At 43.7% G+C, this 16,872-nt stretch overlaps 1 protein-coding gene across 2 annotated transcripts in view; it reads left to right on the top strand.

Annotated features, from left to right (window-relative positions):
* The window catches only part of BRPF3 (bromodomain and PHD finger containing 3), a 1,617,494-nt gene extending 1,601,890 nt beyond the window's left edge, over positions 1-15,604 (top strand). For both annotated transcript variants that reach the window (XM_044076533.1, XM_044076534.1), the window contains one exon: positions 14,642-15,604. In XM_044076533.1, the coding sequence (XP_043932468.1) occupies positions 14,642-14,825 (184 nt within the window). In that variant the 3' untranslated portion in view covers positions 14,826-15,604. The remainder of the gene's footprint in view (positions 1-14,641) is intronic.
* Positions 15,605-16,872: the final 1,268 nt, after the last annotated feature.

The following is a 16,872-nucleotide window of genomic DNA, read 5'->3' as shown; positions in this document are numbered from 1 at the left end:
TCCTGCAGGCATTGGGGTTCATGGCATCCTGCATTCAACTAATTCCACATGCAAAGCTGCCTATGAGGAAATTACAATGGTACCTGAAAAGTGTATGGACTCAACCCAGGCACAGCCTCGAAACAAGTATACCTCTCATTCCCTGCCTTCTAAAAGAGTTCCTATGGTGGGCTCAAGCATGTCAAATAAACAAGGGTCTTCCTTTTGTCTTACCTCCAGCAAACCAAACTATGACAACAGATTCTTCAGATTACGCCTGGGGAGCACACATGGCAGGACAGTTCATACAGGGCAAATGGTCTGCAAAACAAATGCATCTACACATCAACCAAAAGGAGCTGCTAGCTGTGCAAAATGCACTGATAGCCTTCAAGGACCTCTTGCATCCAGGACAACTACTAATAAGGACAGACAACACCACGGTTATGTGGTACATAAACAAACAGGGAGGAACACACTCCTACCCTTTATGCAGACAGGCAATGACCTTGTGGAACACAGCATTGACCTACCAAGTACAACTGCAAGCACAATTCCTGCCAAGAAAGGAAAACATATTGGCAGACGAATTAAGCAGAAATTTGGCAGATCCTCACGAGTGGAGACTACACCCACAAGTATTTTCAATGATAACTCAAAGGTGGGGACGCCCAGACATACATCTATTTGCCTCCCCCAACAATTGCTAACTACAGCAATTTTGCACAAGGACTTATCATTCCCTAGCCTGGAAAGTGGATGCCCTATCATTCAGTTGGACAGCATTGACAGTCAATGCCTTCCCACCACTACCTCTCTTGACCATGGTATTACTGAAAGTCAGATCAGAGAGACCACAAATGATCCTCATTGCTCCGGACTGGCCACATCAGCACTGGTACCCATTACTAAGGACCTTGACTCACAGCCCTCCATGGATCTTACCTCAATTCCCACTTCTGTTGACTCAGCAAAACTCTCAGATTCTTCACAGTCAGCTCAGGACTTTAAATTTAGCTGCATAGAGAATACCTTGAATTATCAATCAACACTTCTCTCAAAGGACATCCTGAATGTCATTTTGGAGGCCAGGAGGCCCAGCACCAGAAAAACTTACTCAGACAAATGGAAAAGATTTTGTGCATGGAACCAGGCTAAAGGCCAAAATCCTTGGATACCAAACATACCTCAAATACTGCAATACTTAACTGAGATGCTACACAAAGGCCTTTCTTTCTCATCCATTAAGATCCATGCTTCAGCCATTTCAGCTCAATATAATACAGATCCTCCCATATTCTCACACTCTTTACTAAGGCAGTTTCTCAGAGGGGCTGAGAATATAAGACCCCCCAGAAAACCCCCAACGCCAGCTTGGGACCTCAACTTCGTTTTAGAAAAATTAACACTGCCTCCTTTTGAACCAGCCTTCTCAGCAGAACTACAATACTTGTCATGGAAAACAGCTCTGTTGCTGGCTATCACCTCAGCACGCAGGGTCTCAGAACTACAGGCACTTATGGCAGTGGAACCTTTCATCATTTTCCATCAGGACAGAGTCTCTTTACGAACTAACCCTACCTTTATGCCAAAGGTAGTATCCAGTGTGGCTTTGAATCGGACCATTCATTTACCCACCTTTTATCCAAACCCCCAGAATAAAGGAGAAAGACTCCTTCACTCTTTGGACATTCACAGACAGCTACATTACTATTTGGATAAGACAAAGACCTTCAGAAAAACGGACCAACTCTTTGTATCCTATGCTACAGGTTCACAAGGAAAGGCTATTTCAAAACAGACCATCTCCAAGTGGATAGCACATTGTATCCGCTTTTGATACTCACACCATGGGATAGCAGTGCCTGTTAATATTAGGTCCCATTCTACCAGGGCTACAGCAACCTCAGCAGCCTTTCTCAGGGGGGGTTCCAACCAAGGACATTCTGGAGGCAGCTACTTGGAGTTCAGTGCACACCTTTACCAAGCACTACCACCTTCCATTATACTCAAAAACCAGAGATGGTTTTGCCACTGCAGTTCTGCAGGGCATCCTAGCTTCACCTAACCCTGTTTAATACCAGCCACCCATCCATAGCTTTGGGATTCAACCCAGGTGTGATGACTGCAGCAGTATAACACGATGAACATAGTACAGTTTTGTACCTACCATAAATGTAGATGTTCGAGTGTATATACTGCTGCAGTCCAGGTTACCCTCCCATCATCCCCTCTACATACCAGGGTGTTAGTTATAACTCCATGTACATCAATCTATTGGATGCATGTCTATATGGTGTATTTGCTAACAGCTAGTACTATTGTCTATCTACTAAGGTATTTTTGCATAGTTATTTGTATTGCCTTCCTAGTTGGGGGCACCAGACATCTGGGGCAAGAAAAACTGAAGAAAATGGCGTCGGCTGCCTCTTTTATCCCCCTGTCGCACTGACGTCAGGGAAGAAGCGACGACAACCGACGCCGGACCAAGACTTTGGGATTCGGCCGACTGCGGGGACCGCCTGACGGCAGGATAACCCAAGTGTGATGACTGCAGCAGTATATACACTCAAACATCTACATTTATGGTAGGTACAAAACTGTACTTTTTTCTTTATCGGATTAATGTCTTTCCCCTTATTGAATAGTGTTACCTTTAACAGACTTCAATTATTATGGTTTCTAGAGTTTAAAAAGTTATTTGGTAATACATGGTGATTTAGTTGTATAGTTATATTTTTTGGCTAGTGTTTTCTCTCCTCCAAGCACCTTCATGGCTGAATCACAACCATTTAAAAAGTGTTCCGAGTGTGAGCACAAATTTCCCCCTTAAGAGTCTCGCACGTTGTGTGTATTGCCTGCGTGCTGCATATTTGGATACACAATGCACTCTGTGTGCATCTTTTAGTGTCAGAGCTTTGCAAGCTCATCAAGACAAATTGGTGATGAAGGGACTTTTCCCTCCACAGACAGGAACTGCATCTTCTGGACCCTCCTCTTCCTCTGCTAAGAAGCAAGACAGGCCTCAATCCTCAGGCAAGGCTTCTGATAAGAAGGACAAGGAGAAAGGAAAAAGTAAATCCAAAGAAAAGGACAAAGACAAATCTCATCTATTTCAAAAAGGTCTTCAGATCCATCATTTCCAGTCAGACCCTCACCAAAGTCAACTAGGAGATCGGAACAGACAGCCTTCTGGTCCCGAACATCTTCGCCTAGGCCCTAGTTTTCACCGGAACTGGTGAGACCAAGACTGCATTCTTCAATATTCCAAGAGAAAAAATATTCAAGACTTTCTTCATTGGCGACCTGATCATCTCGGAGCTTGAGAAAGTATGACATCAACCGAATGATGAGGAAGTTTTTAAGGACACAGATTCAACTTGGGGGTTTGTTAGTACCACCCCACAGAACATTTCGACCTTTGGTCATTCTGATCCCCCCCCAACTAATTTCACCTGTTGTAGTCCATCCTGTTGGCTTTGACAATTCTGGATCTGACCCATTCCAAAATGCCTCTTTTGGTACCGGCAGTCACTTCGATACCAGTTGTCTCCCTATCCCTCTTGACTCTGATTACCTTGGATTGGGAAGGGACTTAGAGCTGCAGTGTTGGTGCCAAGCTCGAGGGGGAGAGTTCAACACTGAGGTTTTTGGAGTTGTCTCTTCCCTTAGGACTACAAGTGCTAGACAGCTTGGGCCCAAGGTCTTCCTTTGGGGCCGGGAATGCCAGGAGCAGTGTTTCCTGTTTCTTTGGATCTGGAGGGATCATCTGTTCCAGTGGCAGCTTCGGCCTTCGAGGTAGTTGAAAGGGTTTTGGGCTTACCCAGACAGAAAGCTCTTTCTCTGAGTTCTGTTCCACCCAAACCCCATGTGGATCCTGCGACTCCACTTTCCTCTCGTTCTGCCAGACAGGGAGCGTCTTGAACAATAGGCTTCTAGAACAACTTGCTGTGTCATTTTCCAATTCATTTCTGAACCTTCTGTATCTCCATCAAAATCAGTATACAAGAAACAGATGTGCAAGTGAAAGCACATAGACTCTTTCCCAGAATCAGTCACTGAAGATAAGAATGAGGGCGAGGGTTCACCCAGATTTCTTTGGTGATGCTACCTGTTGATCCATTGGTTGATCTTATGGTGCGACAGGCTTGGAAGGACCCTGATGTGGTGCAGCCCATCTCAAAAAAGCCAAATGGAATGTTACAAGCTCCCAAGGACAGAAAGCATTGGAGTAAATGTCCTCCAGTGCATGCTATAGTTGTAGCAGCAGCCACAAAGAAGGGAATTATCTGAGAAGAGTTCCTCTGTCCATCTCCCTTGCAGGGAGTCTAGGGCACTGGACAGGTTTGGAAAACAGACTTACTAGTCAGCAACCTTTGCACTCAGGTCACTGAAATATCTTGCTCTTGTTATCAGATTTTAGAGGGACTTGCCCAAAGAGGTTTCCAAGTCTTTCTCTCAGGTTATGCCAGTGGACATCCAAAAGACTGTGGATTTCCAGCTCTTAACTCTGCTGTCTACTTTGAACTTAGCCAAGCGTCTCATTTCTAACACTCAACCAGAGAGGCAGGCACAGATGTCCTTCATGGATGCATCTGCAGTCATAACAACTGGGTTGTCCTGTCGTCAGGCAGCCCTTCAGTCGGCCGGATTCCAAAGTCCGGGTCCGGCTTCGGCTGATGTCGCACTCCACCCGACGTCATCTCTGCTGGTCTTCGGGTATAAAAGCATCAGCCGACGCCATTTTCCTCAGTCTTTCTTGCCGCGTGGCGCCCGAAGCAGAAGCTGTTCGCAAGTGCCGGTCGGTCGGATCCAGAGATTACTTCTACCGAATACTACTTCAAGACTTCTAAAGCTAAGTACCCGTTAGACTCTTTCTTGCCTCAGCCGATGTCAGAAAAAGTTAACAATTGTTTAACCTGTGGGAAACAAATACCTCATAAAGATTTCCACTCTTACTGTCTGCCTTGTTTAGGCCCAGCCCACGACGTAGCAGCCTGTTCGCCTGTGCTTCTTTCAACCGAACGCTTAGGCGTCGGTCGGAGTTTGCAGAACAGTTTTTCGGTTCTGATTTTGCGTACATTATGCCATCGGATCCTCCGACTACCCAATCTACCAAAAAACGCAAAGATAAAGACCGACACTCGCGGTCCGCGGTTTCGGCCGAAACCATGGGTAAGCAAATCATGAGTGTCTCGGTTTCGGCGAAACCGAGAAAACTGATCTAAGTACAGCTGAACCTATTCCTACAACTGAGGCCCCTGCTACAACTCTTGAATCGACCTCAGAAATTTTACCCACTACGGTGGTTGACTTATCAGACACCATCCCCTTGGATGTCTCTACCCCAGCACGTGGTGCTGCTAGGCCTCCAGCAGCCATGTCCATTAAGGCCTTCGCCAGGGCTAAAGCAGCCAAGACTACTAAAACAGTGCCTGTTAAACCACACTCATCCAGGCCCTCTTCTAGTTCCCAAATGCTTACTTTGGCAGAAGATTTAATTTCTTTAATCAGAGGATCTCAATCTCACCCAGATAGGGCCTCTCAGCCCCAGAGAAGAGACCTAGGGCAGAGCCCCCTGAGCCAGTGTCCTCTGATGAATCTGCTGATGAATCAGACATAACTGACCAGCCAGAGGCTCCCTTCTCCAATTTTGAAGATTCTGATGCTGAAGAATCCATTCCAGCTGCTTCCCCACCAGAAGAATTCTCCTTTGGGGAAACCTTGCATGCCATGCGAGAACAGTTCCAATGGCAGCAACAGGATTTTTCAGACTCCAGAAAGACTTAGGACCTTTCTGCACCTCCCACAGCACAGGCCCTTAGCTATACCTCCTGTTCTCTCTGTGGTGGATGATGCTTTCAATGATGTTTGCTCCTCTCCAGATTCTTTACCCCCAGCCCCTGCCAAACCAGACAGATTTTACAGGGTGCCAGATACTCATCACCACCTTTACAAGGCCCCACTTGCAGACCCAGAAACTATATCCCAGGGTCCCAAGGCAGTAGTCGCGACCATAGCTAAAAACCCTATTCCTTCTGAAAGGGAAGCAAGGTCATTAGACAGATGGGGTAAAAGGTCTACACTTCAGCTACTCTCTCAGCTAGAGCTTTAAACTGTCAGTTTCACATGATACAATACCAAGAGTTTATGCTTGATCAGTTAACTAAAAAACTAACCACTGATGAATCTCTTGATAAGAAATATGTATTAGAGATGGTAAATAACATACAACAGGTTAGCAACCATTCCTTAAAATGTGGCTATGATGCACTGGAGGCTTCATTTAGATCAGCCATGACAGGCACAGTGATAAGAAGGCATGCATGGCTAACGGAACAAGCTTTACCGGATCATGTTAAAGCTAAGCTGCTAGATGCTCCTATGGACAAGACAAGTTTGTTTGGTACACCTGCCCAGCAGGTTATGAAGAAAATGGAAGAAAAGGCAAAATCTGTTCAAACGGTTAAAGATTTCTTGCAGGTTCAACCCCCAAGGTTTAGCAGGAACTGGCCTGCCAAAAATTGGTCCTTTCCTGACTCCACAAAATTTCAAAGGGGCAGGAATAGACGTTCCAGAGGCAGAAACCAATCCAGAGGAGGTGCCTACAGAGGACGACAGTGGCAAGGTAACAACAGAGGCACAGACACAGCCACTGCCACTACATCAGCACAACCACAGTGACTTAACCCTAAATCCGCCTACCAGGGAACAAATAGCAGCTCCTCTAGGCGGAAAGTTAACCTTATTTTCAAGGAACTGGCACTGCATAACAAAAGACAAGTGGATTTTACAAACCATAGATCAAGGTTACCGGTTTCACTTCCACACTTTGCCAGTCAAAAGAGGAATGCCAAATCTACCTCCAAATCAAAAAACACAGGCTCTACGCCAGATAATGGAGTTAGCAAACATGAGAGCTGTGGAAAGAGTGCCTACAGCAGAGCAAGGAAAGGGGTTCTATTCCAGACTATTCCTAGTTCCAAGAAAGGAAAAAAGTTGGAGACCAATTCTCGACCTGTCCACCTTAAATACATACATCATTGTCCCAAAATTCAAAATGCTGACACTACAGCAGCTTCTTCCCATGCTGGGCAAGGAGTCTTGGCTGGTAACTCTAGATCTCAAGGAGGCATACCTGCACGTCCCCATTCGACCAATCTGCAGAAGATACCTCAGTTTTCTTGCAGGATCAGAGCACTATCAATTCTCAGCATTGCCCTTTGGCTTATCTACTGCGCCCAGAGTATTCACAAAATGCCTGGCATCAGTAATCGCCCATTGCAGACTACAGGGAATTCAAATTTACCCATACCTGGACGACTGCCTGCTACAAGGGACAACAAAAGCAAGCTGACAACAGATTTACAAAGGGTCATTTACTTGCTACAAGCACTGGGATACACAGTCAATTTACAAAAGTCAAGGCTGATACCATCCCAGACAAGGACATTCTTGGGCTGAATTGGACACAGTAAAACAAATGGCATTCCTGACTACAGAAAAACAAAAGAACTTCCTCTTTACTTCTTGGCACTAACAAAACTGAACAAGTTAACAGCAAGAAAAGTACTGCAGGCCTTGGGCTTCATGGCATCATGCATAATCTTGGTTCCATTTGCCAGACTACATATGAGAAAACTACAGTGGTACCTAAAGAATTTATGGTCCCAACACAGTCACAGTCTAGAAACAGAAATCCCACTAATTCCATGCTTAAAACAGGAGTTCCTATGGTGGGCTCAGGCATGCCAGTCAAACCCAGGCCTACCCTTTCGCAGATGTCAAGCAAGCCAGACCATCACAACAGACGCTTCAGACCTAGGATGGGGGCCCACATGCTGGACAAATGCGTGCAAGGATTGTGGACACAGGATCAACTTCACCTGCACATCAACCTAAAAGAAATGCTGGCAGTAAAACTGGCAATCCAAAAGTTCAAACCATTTCTCAAGGAGGGCCAGTTGATGATAAGGACAGACAACACCACAGTCATGTGGTACATCAACAAACAGGGAGGCACTCATTCATACCCCTATGCAGAATGACCTTGGAACTGTGGACCCTGGCACTCAGCTACAACATCCAGTTACAGGCAATATTTGTACCGGGGAAAGACAATACTCTAGCAGACATATTAAGCAGAACCACTTCGGATGCCCACGAATGGAAGCTGAACCCGGACATCTTCAAGACCATCTCAAAGAAATGGGGAATGCCACAGATAGACCTATTCGCATCACCTCTCAATCACCAGCTCAAAAATTCTGCACAAGGACATTCCACCCACTAGCATGGAAAGTGGATTCGCTCTCCTTCAACTGGAAAGGCCTAACAGCATATGCATTCCCACCTCTTCCTTTGATACACAAGGTACTACTGAAAATCAAGGAAGAACGTCCAAGGATAATCCTGATAGCTACGAACTGGCCAAGACAACACTGGTACCCACTGCTGAGGAGCATGTCTCGGAACAATATGTGGCCAGTACCCCTGATGCCTTTGATGTTAACTCAGAACAACTACAGCATCATACATCCAAACCTAAAAACTTTGCAACTAACTGCATGGAACATCACATAGCAGCAGCTAATCCAGAACTTTCCCAAAGAGTAAAAGACATTATTCTTGAAGCACGCAGACCTTCAACAAGAAGGAACTATGCTGGAAAATGGAAAAGGTTTGTCATCTGGAGTACAGAAAGAGGAAAAGATGTGTCAAACATAGATATGCCCAACATTCTGGAGTATCTGGCCGAACTTCTTCATTCAGGCCTGTCCTACTCCTCCATCAAGATACATGCATCAGCTATTTCAGCCAAATACAGCTTTGATCCACCTGTTTTTTCGCATCCTTTGCTCAGGCAGTTCCTCAGAGGAATCAAGAATGTAAAACCTCCAAGGAAACCACCATTACCAGCTTGGGATTTGAACTTTGTGCTAGAAAAATTGACACTATCACCCTTTGAACCAGCAGCAACAGCAGACCTACAACACCTGTCATGGAAAACTGCTTTCCTACTGGCAATTACTTCAGCAAGGAGGGTTTCAGAACTACAGGCCTTAATGGCAATGCAACCCTTCCTAATCTTCCACCAAGATAGAGTGTCCATGAGGACTAATCCTACATTTATGCCCAAGGTGGTATCCAGAGTGTCTTTAAACCAGGCAATCCACCTACCTACCTTCTTTCCCAACCCACAAAACAGAGGGAAAGAATACTGCATACCTTGGATGTACATAGACAGCTACGCTACTACTTGGACAGAAAAAAAATAGCAGAAAGACTGACCAACTTTTTGTAGCCTATGCAACAGGAAGGGAAGGAAAAGCTATTTCCAAACAGACAATCTCCAAGTGGATAGGAAATTGCATACGATTCTGTTACTCCTTCCATGGAAAACCAATTCCACAGAACATAAGACCTCATTCTACAAGGGCAACAGCCACTACCACAGCCTTCTTACGAGGAGTGGCAACCAAAGACATTATTGAGGCGGCTACTTGGACCTCCGTGCATACATTTGCCAAGCATTATAATTTGCCTCTATATTCCAGATCCCGAGCAGGGTTTGCCACTGCTGTACTGCAAGGGATCCTAAACACACCATAATCTACTTTTATCCTCCTCCCTAGTTGGCTATGGTATTCTACCCAGTTGTTATGACTGCAGATGCATCCATGAAGGACATAGTACAGTTTTGTACCTACCATAAATGTAGATGTCCGAACTGGATAGCATCTGCAGTCAGGATTACCCTCCCTCCTTCCCTCTGTGGTACTCCTAGGGTGTTTACCCTCCTAATAGCTAGCTGTTGGGGAGTCTTTATGGTGTATTTGTTTGTATATATGTACATACATGCTTATTGTTGTGTTTACCTCTATCTATTTGGAAACATTGGCATCTATCCAAATTTTAGCCTGCAAGAGGGCTTCTGGCATCTGGGGCAAGAAACACTGAGGAAAATGGCGTCGGCTGATGCTTTTATACCCGAAGACCAGCAGAGATGACGTCGGGTGGAGTGCGACATCAGCCGAAGCCGGACCCGGACTTTGGAATCCGGCCGACTGAAGGGCTGCCTGACGACAGGACAACCCAGTTGTTATGACTGCAGATGCTATCCAGTTCGGACATCTACATTTATGGTAGGTACAAAACTGTACTTTTTTACATGCTTGGATGTATCTATGTGATTTTGTGGAACACTTTAAGACTTCCTTCATCAGTGCCCCTAACAATGGTTTCACGCTTTCTGACCCAAAGGTAGAGATACCTTGATGAGTGAATAGGATGGTAAGACTCTCTTTGCAGTAGGCGTCTGTTTTTCTGCCCCTCAAAAGTCTTACCCCAGGAACCAGAGAGCAGAAAAAAAAGATGCGTTTTTTCAAGTCACAGAGCTCTTACCAGGATATAACCCTGGCAGTAGACCTCCACATGGCAGAGGTAGACTGCACAACCAGAGCTTCCATGGTCCCTTTTCTGAGAGGCTCTGTCAGCATCCCTGAAGGTATGCCGAACTGCTGCACTGTGGATCAGTTGGAGGACTATTATCTCTGCACCCCCAAGCCTGGCTAAAAGTAACAAGAGATATGAGAGTGCAAAATATAATTTCCAGAAGCTATTCCATTTCCTTTTCTTGTCCTCCAGTGAAGAAGAAAGTGATTCCTCAGCGTTCCACCCAATCAATGGGAACTAGCAGCAATAGAGATTTCCAAGCTGCTAGAAAAAAGTCATTCAACTAGTCCCCGAAGGCCAACTGAGGGTCAGAGACTACTCAAGATTCTTTTTAGTTCCAAAGAAAATGGGGGACGCAAGACCAATTTTGGATCTCAATCATCTCGACCAGTTTGTGAAACTGACAGAATTCCAAATGGTCACAATTCAATCCATTTTGCTTGTACTGAGGAAAGATGATTGGATGTGCTTAATAGATCTCCTGGATCCTTACTGTCATGTGAAGCTAGACAAACAGTCCAGGAAATTTCTCCATTTTCAGCTGGGAGACTATCATTTTCAGTTTGCCCGCCAGGGTGTTCAGCAAGATAATGGCAGTAGTGGCGGCTCACTTGCACATGCTTGCGATCCAGATTTTCCCCTGTTTAAACAATTGGCTCCTAACTGCTACATCCAGGCACCTTCTGGTATGCCATCTGGACCACCTTCTCAAATGCTTACTTGGTCTAGGCATATCAATGAATTTTTACAAGTGTCATTTACTTCCAACACAACAGATAGAGCTTATCTGATGCCACCTTGTTACACCTAACAATCTTCAAATTGTCAGTCTTCCACAACACAGAGTTTGTTCTGTATATCAAGCAACCTTACAGGTGTTGCATCATCCCCATCCTCCGGCACGGTTGATACTACATTTACTAGGTTTCATGGCCTCTTCCATATTAATGGTTCCCATGGCTCATTACCACATGAGAATTTTTCAGTGGACACTTGCAGTTTAGTGGTCTCCAAAGATTCATCCTTTGCATGCCAAGATTCGTCTTATGAAAATTTGCAGACATCACATCACATGGAGGATTACCTCACCTTCAACAACTCAACAAAAACAGTAGTACTGTCCACAGATGTCTCCCTTCTTGGGTAGAGGCATTTCGAAGAGAGAATGATCCAAGGTACATGGTCACACCTAGAGGCCAGTCATCACAGCACTGTCTTGGGAATGAGAGCAGTCGTCCTGGATCCCCTTTAAATCGTTGAATTAACATAATGTCAACTCACATAACAGCGAGACAATGTCAGCTAAAATTTAAAAGAACAAACTCCTGGAAAGGTGAATTTCACTTCCGGGAAAATAACTACTTGGCCACCATGGCGAACTTTGCACTTTTCTCCCCTGTTGTGCAATCTCGGAGTTGGTATATTTAGTTAGGGGGTATGAGGGCGCAGCCCCCTACTTCGATGAGTTTAATTTGTTTTGGATTTTGTTTTTGTCAGTGGTGGCCAAGTGGTTATTTCCCCCGAAGCGAAATTCACCATTCCAGGAGTTCATTCTTTTAAACTTTCACTGATGTTGTCTCGCTGTTATGTGAGTCGACTTTATGTTAATTCGACTATTTAAAGTAGGTCCAATGTCCTCGCATTGCAGGCTTTCCAGGATGCCCTCACCAAGGGTGTGATCTCCATGCAATCAAGACAATGTGGCTGTAGTGTGGTACATCAACAAACAAGGGTGGAACCTGTTATTATCCCGTATGTCACGAGGCCATGAGGGTTTGACAGTGGACAATGTCTTCACATTGCTTTCTGATGGCTTTGCACATCCCGGGGAGTTCCAGTGTTCTTGCAGACAAGTTGAGCAGGACTATCCTAACTCCTTAACTGCCGGGGCCACTGTTACTGCAGTCTGTTTGCCTCCTGCCTGAACAACAGATGTAGTAGTTACTTTGCCCTGATCCTTCCACAGAGACAATCACACAAGGATGCTGTAGTCCACAATTGGTCCACCAGTCTCCTGAATACCTTTCCCCTATTAACCCTCATAAACAAATTAATTCAGAAAGCCAAACTGTGTAAAGCCAGAGTAATCCCCATTGCTGTCTTTTGGCCCTGACATACATGGTTCCCCTTTCTGTGTCCTCTAATAGTACATCCACCATGGATGCTAGACCAGTATTCAGATTCTTCTTCCTCAGCTGTCTGGACTGCCTCTACCAGATCAGACTGCCATGAAGTTAATTGCTTGGTTCCTCCAATTTTGACTATAGCCAGAGATGCCAGCCTTCCCAGTTCTGTTGTTGATATAGTAAAAGCCTCCCAAAAACCTTCTACAAATATGATTTCCAACAGTAAATGGAAAAAGTTCTCATTTGGGGCTACAGCCAAGGGTTTGGACCACTTTTCTGCTCCTATTCCAGCAGTCTTGGAATTTTTAGCTGAACTCTTTCAGCAAGGATCTAGCTGTTCTTCCATCAAAGTTCAGATGGCAGAGATTTGCAACAAAATGATGCTTCCTTGACTTCTGTAAAATTTTCAAAAAACTTTCTTAGAGGAGCCATTCTGCTTCATGCCCCACAACAGAGTTCCAGTACCTCCCTGGTATAGTACTGTTATGCTCCAGGCTATAAATCAACCTCCCTTTGAACGCTACTGCAGATATTACATTTTTGAGTTGAAAAACAGCTTTCTTAGTCGCTACCACCTCCACAAGGCAAATTTCAGCTTTACAGGCACAAAACCTCCATACTAGGTTTTCCATAAGGTTCGGGATTCTCCCCACAACTCCGAGCTAATCCGTCCTTCATCCAAAAAGTTTCATTCGTAACTAACTCATCATTTCTGTGTGTCTGCTCGACAGTGGCACAGGAAAATAACTTTCTTGGGTGGCGTAAGCCAGGGAACCTTGTTGGCTAGGCTTACGTAGGCCCTTGGGCCGATAGCCTAGTACCTACCTATGAACTCAAATCAATCCATAGTTACCTGTGTTTTTTTCTTTTGTTTTTTAAACAAAGGAGAATACATCCTATACATGCTAGATGTGCATTGCCAATTTAGATTCTATCTGCAGTGAACAAAGAAAATTAGAAAATTGGATCAACTTTTTATTGCTTCTTCTAATGCTAGGCTTGGATAAAGGCATTACAAAAGTTACTTTGTCCAGGTAGTTGTCAAATTGCATCTCCTTTGTCTATGCATCATTGAGTTTACAGTTACAGTCTAAACGTAAGGCCCACTCAGTCAGAGCAGTGGCTAACTCAACAGCCTTTTCTAAGAGATTACCAGTTGATGACATCTGTGCGGCAGCGACCTGGTCAACTGTGCATACTTTTATATCTCATTATAAGATGGATGAACAGTCCAGGTGTCACTCTTCATTTGGCTCCACCTTCCTCAGGAATGTCCTTCCTTGGTACCACCCTGTAAGGCAGCTTCAGAATCTGTCCCACATGTTGAATCAGACGGAAAAAGGCAACACTGAACATTAAAGTTATATACTTGACATAATGATAGTCCCATATTGTGTGATTTCCATCTGGTTTGTCCCATATTGTCTGATTTCCATCTGGTTTGACCTCCCATCTCTCCATCCGCCTTCCAAATTACTTGTATGGATAGCTTCAAGATGATCAGGTGACTTCATTTCTGTATCCTGTCTGTGACCAATATCATCTGCTGTCTGTACTATCACATTATGTTAAACTTCCTATTTGGCCCATTTTCATTTTCTGCATTTAGAGACTACCATTCTCCATTAATAGGTGTACATGTTTTTCTATAAGCAAACTCGATCTGAGGTATTGGAGTACAGTACAGGGAATTATGGTTAGGGGAGTCGTCAGAGCCCTGGAACCGTGTAAACTTCTGATTCGGTGCAGAGGTCAAATCTAGCTAGATCCAATGTCCCATATGTTGAACTGGATGAAAATTTGACAACGTGGATCAATTATTATGGTAAGTAAATTACTTTTGTTTTATACACATAACATATTCAAGTTAGAGACAGACATTCATTTGATCTAATTAGTGTTCAAAGTAGTGGACATTACAGAGTACAAATTTGTAGTGCTAGGTAATGCAGTTTTGATTAGTCCAGTAGATAAGAGGCCTGTTTAAGCATGATAATCACTAGCAGTTTGGGTTTAAAATGTGTAATGGTAGAAAAAAATGTTGATAGCCTATGACTTAATTTCATTCTTTTTCATTGCAGGCAGTGGCTCCCTCGTGATAAGGTGCTGCCATTGGGAGTTGATGACACCAATGATAAGCTGAAGCTGATGGAAGGACGCAAGACCAGTATCCGCAAATCTGTTCAGGTGGCTTACGATCGAGCCATGATTCATATGAGCCGTGTACAAGGGGAACACTCCTTTGTCACATCCAGTTACCTATAAGAATGACTGAAACAGCATATCATCTGCTTCTTTCTGGCTTGCTCTCGGTCCATTTGGCAGAAATGAGCCCTGGGTACACCATCTGTAGATGGCATTGTCTGAGCCACAGAGCTATCCATTGTCACTGCAATGTACTGACCATCTCCCTTTCTTTTGTGCCAACAATACCTTTATCATTTTAACCTTGTTATTCTCAGTTGTTAAAGGTTTCATTTATTTAATATTGCATTTAATTTGGCTACAGGGAAGGGTGCTGTTTAAAGTCACTGGTAAAGCCAGTTCTCCATGCTGCTAGCCTGTATTAGTATGTGACTGATGCAATAACACTTTTAAGTTGTTTAAAAGCTCCAGGTGTTAGAATACAGTGGGTGAGTGATTGCACAACGATTCCAGCTGATGTTGTTATTTTCTTGTCATTTTTGAATCCATGGCTTCAGTTGATGGTGACCCCTCCATTCCCCACTTCCATGGGTGCAGTCAGATGTTCTGGTGTGCATAGAAGGCACTCCAGAACCACGTGCAGCTGATGGGATGTTTAAGGCACTGCGCTTTCTGACTCTGTACATTTAAGAAAATGAACTAAACTGTATATCTTTTATTTTTTTATTAAACTGAAAACGAAGAGAAAAGATTGTATAAGAGTTTCACAAATTTTGTTTTATTTTTACTTTTCATACTAAAGGTTAAAAAAGTCACTGCCATTTCTAGCCATCAGCCGAGACTCGAGACTTTTTAAACCACTTCTCTTTGTATGTTAAAACATGCATCATGCTTTAAAATGTTGCAAAGCAGGAAAATGTAACAAAAATGGTGTAACATTTGTAAATGTTTATCAAAGAGGGTACTGTGGGGAAAGCACTCTTGTATATAATTGTAAAATATTGTTCTAAATTATTCAGGCCTGCAGGTTCCATTCTTTTGAAGTCCTCAGTGTTGTTGCTCGTTATTTTATATACATGCTGTAATTTATTTAAAGAGAACATCCTGTTTGACATTTTGAAGTAGTAACTCATTCATTAAAGGGCGGTGGACTTGGTGACCTTTGTGTACTGTGTACTACTACCGTTTAAATTTTTTAATGACATTTTACAGTCTGAGTTATTTTCATGCTGTTGTTGCTACCAGTCCACCGCCATGCACAGATTGTATTTATTGTAGAAAGTGAAAGCAGCTTCTTCACTTTTGAGAATCATTTATACAAAAAGATGATAAACAAATACATTATTGAATTCTATGCTTGTATAAACTGCTAATTTTGTCTACTGTAATCTTGATTATTTGAAGTTATTTTATTTTCTCTGTCTCTGAGAAATAAATGTTCTAATCTATAAAAATTCAGTGTTGTACGGTATGTTAGTGATGAGAGGGTTATTAGTATGAAGTATGAGGTTTTGGGGGCAAGTGTATAAAATTCTGTAACAGAATTGCTACTCCCTGTGCTGTTTAGAGGCAGTAGTAGCCTGGGATTTAGGAGAAGGCAGGGAGCAGTCTTTTTATTCAGCATTAAAATATACTACCACTTTTGAACATTAAATAATGAATAGAAGCTTGGCTCCATGGTGCAGAGGGCTAGACTTCTTGACTTTGACCCAAGGAACAGGGATTCAGTTAGCAGCCCTTGCAATAGATGAGCCGGGGGGAGGGTGATGGAACATGGCCCACTTGCCTCTACTGAAAGGTGGGGAGGATTGCACACACTCAGGAGCTCATTGAGTAGGTGTGGTTTCTCGGTTGGAGACTGGAAGATCACCTCCTCTGTTTTGGGGTTGGGATTGCTTGAAGGTATTGTCCGTTGTGGAACTGAGAGTATTCCTTTGCAGTCAGTCCATTGCACATCCCTACCCCTACGCTAACAGTAAGTTCATATAAGTACGAACCACCCCTGGTGGCTGTTTGAGTGATGCCCCATCCCTGCTGGTTTTTTAAACACCTTTATTAAGTTATCACTTAGGACTTGGGCACACATACATTAATAGAAAAGAAAACAATCCATATAAACATTTTTTATTTATACATTATACATTACGTATATGTTTTTTTTCCCTTT

The sequence above is a fragment of the Protopterus annectens genome, chromosome 7.part0, assembly GCF_019279795.1.
Source record: "Protopterus annectens isolate FY-2018-M chromosome 7.part0, PAN1.0, whole genome shotgun sequence".
Taxonomy (NCBI): domain Eukaryota; kingdom Metazoa; phylum Chordata; order Ceratodontiformes; family Protopteridae; genus Protopterus; species Protopterus annectens.
The sequence above is the reverse complement of the archived record's forward strand: the minus strand, read 5'-3'. Positions and strand labels throughout refer to the sequence as shown.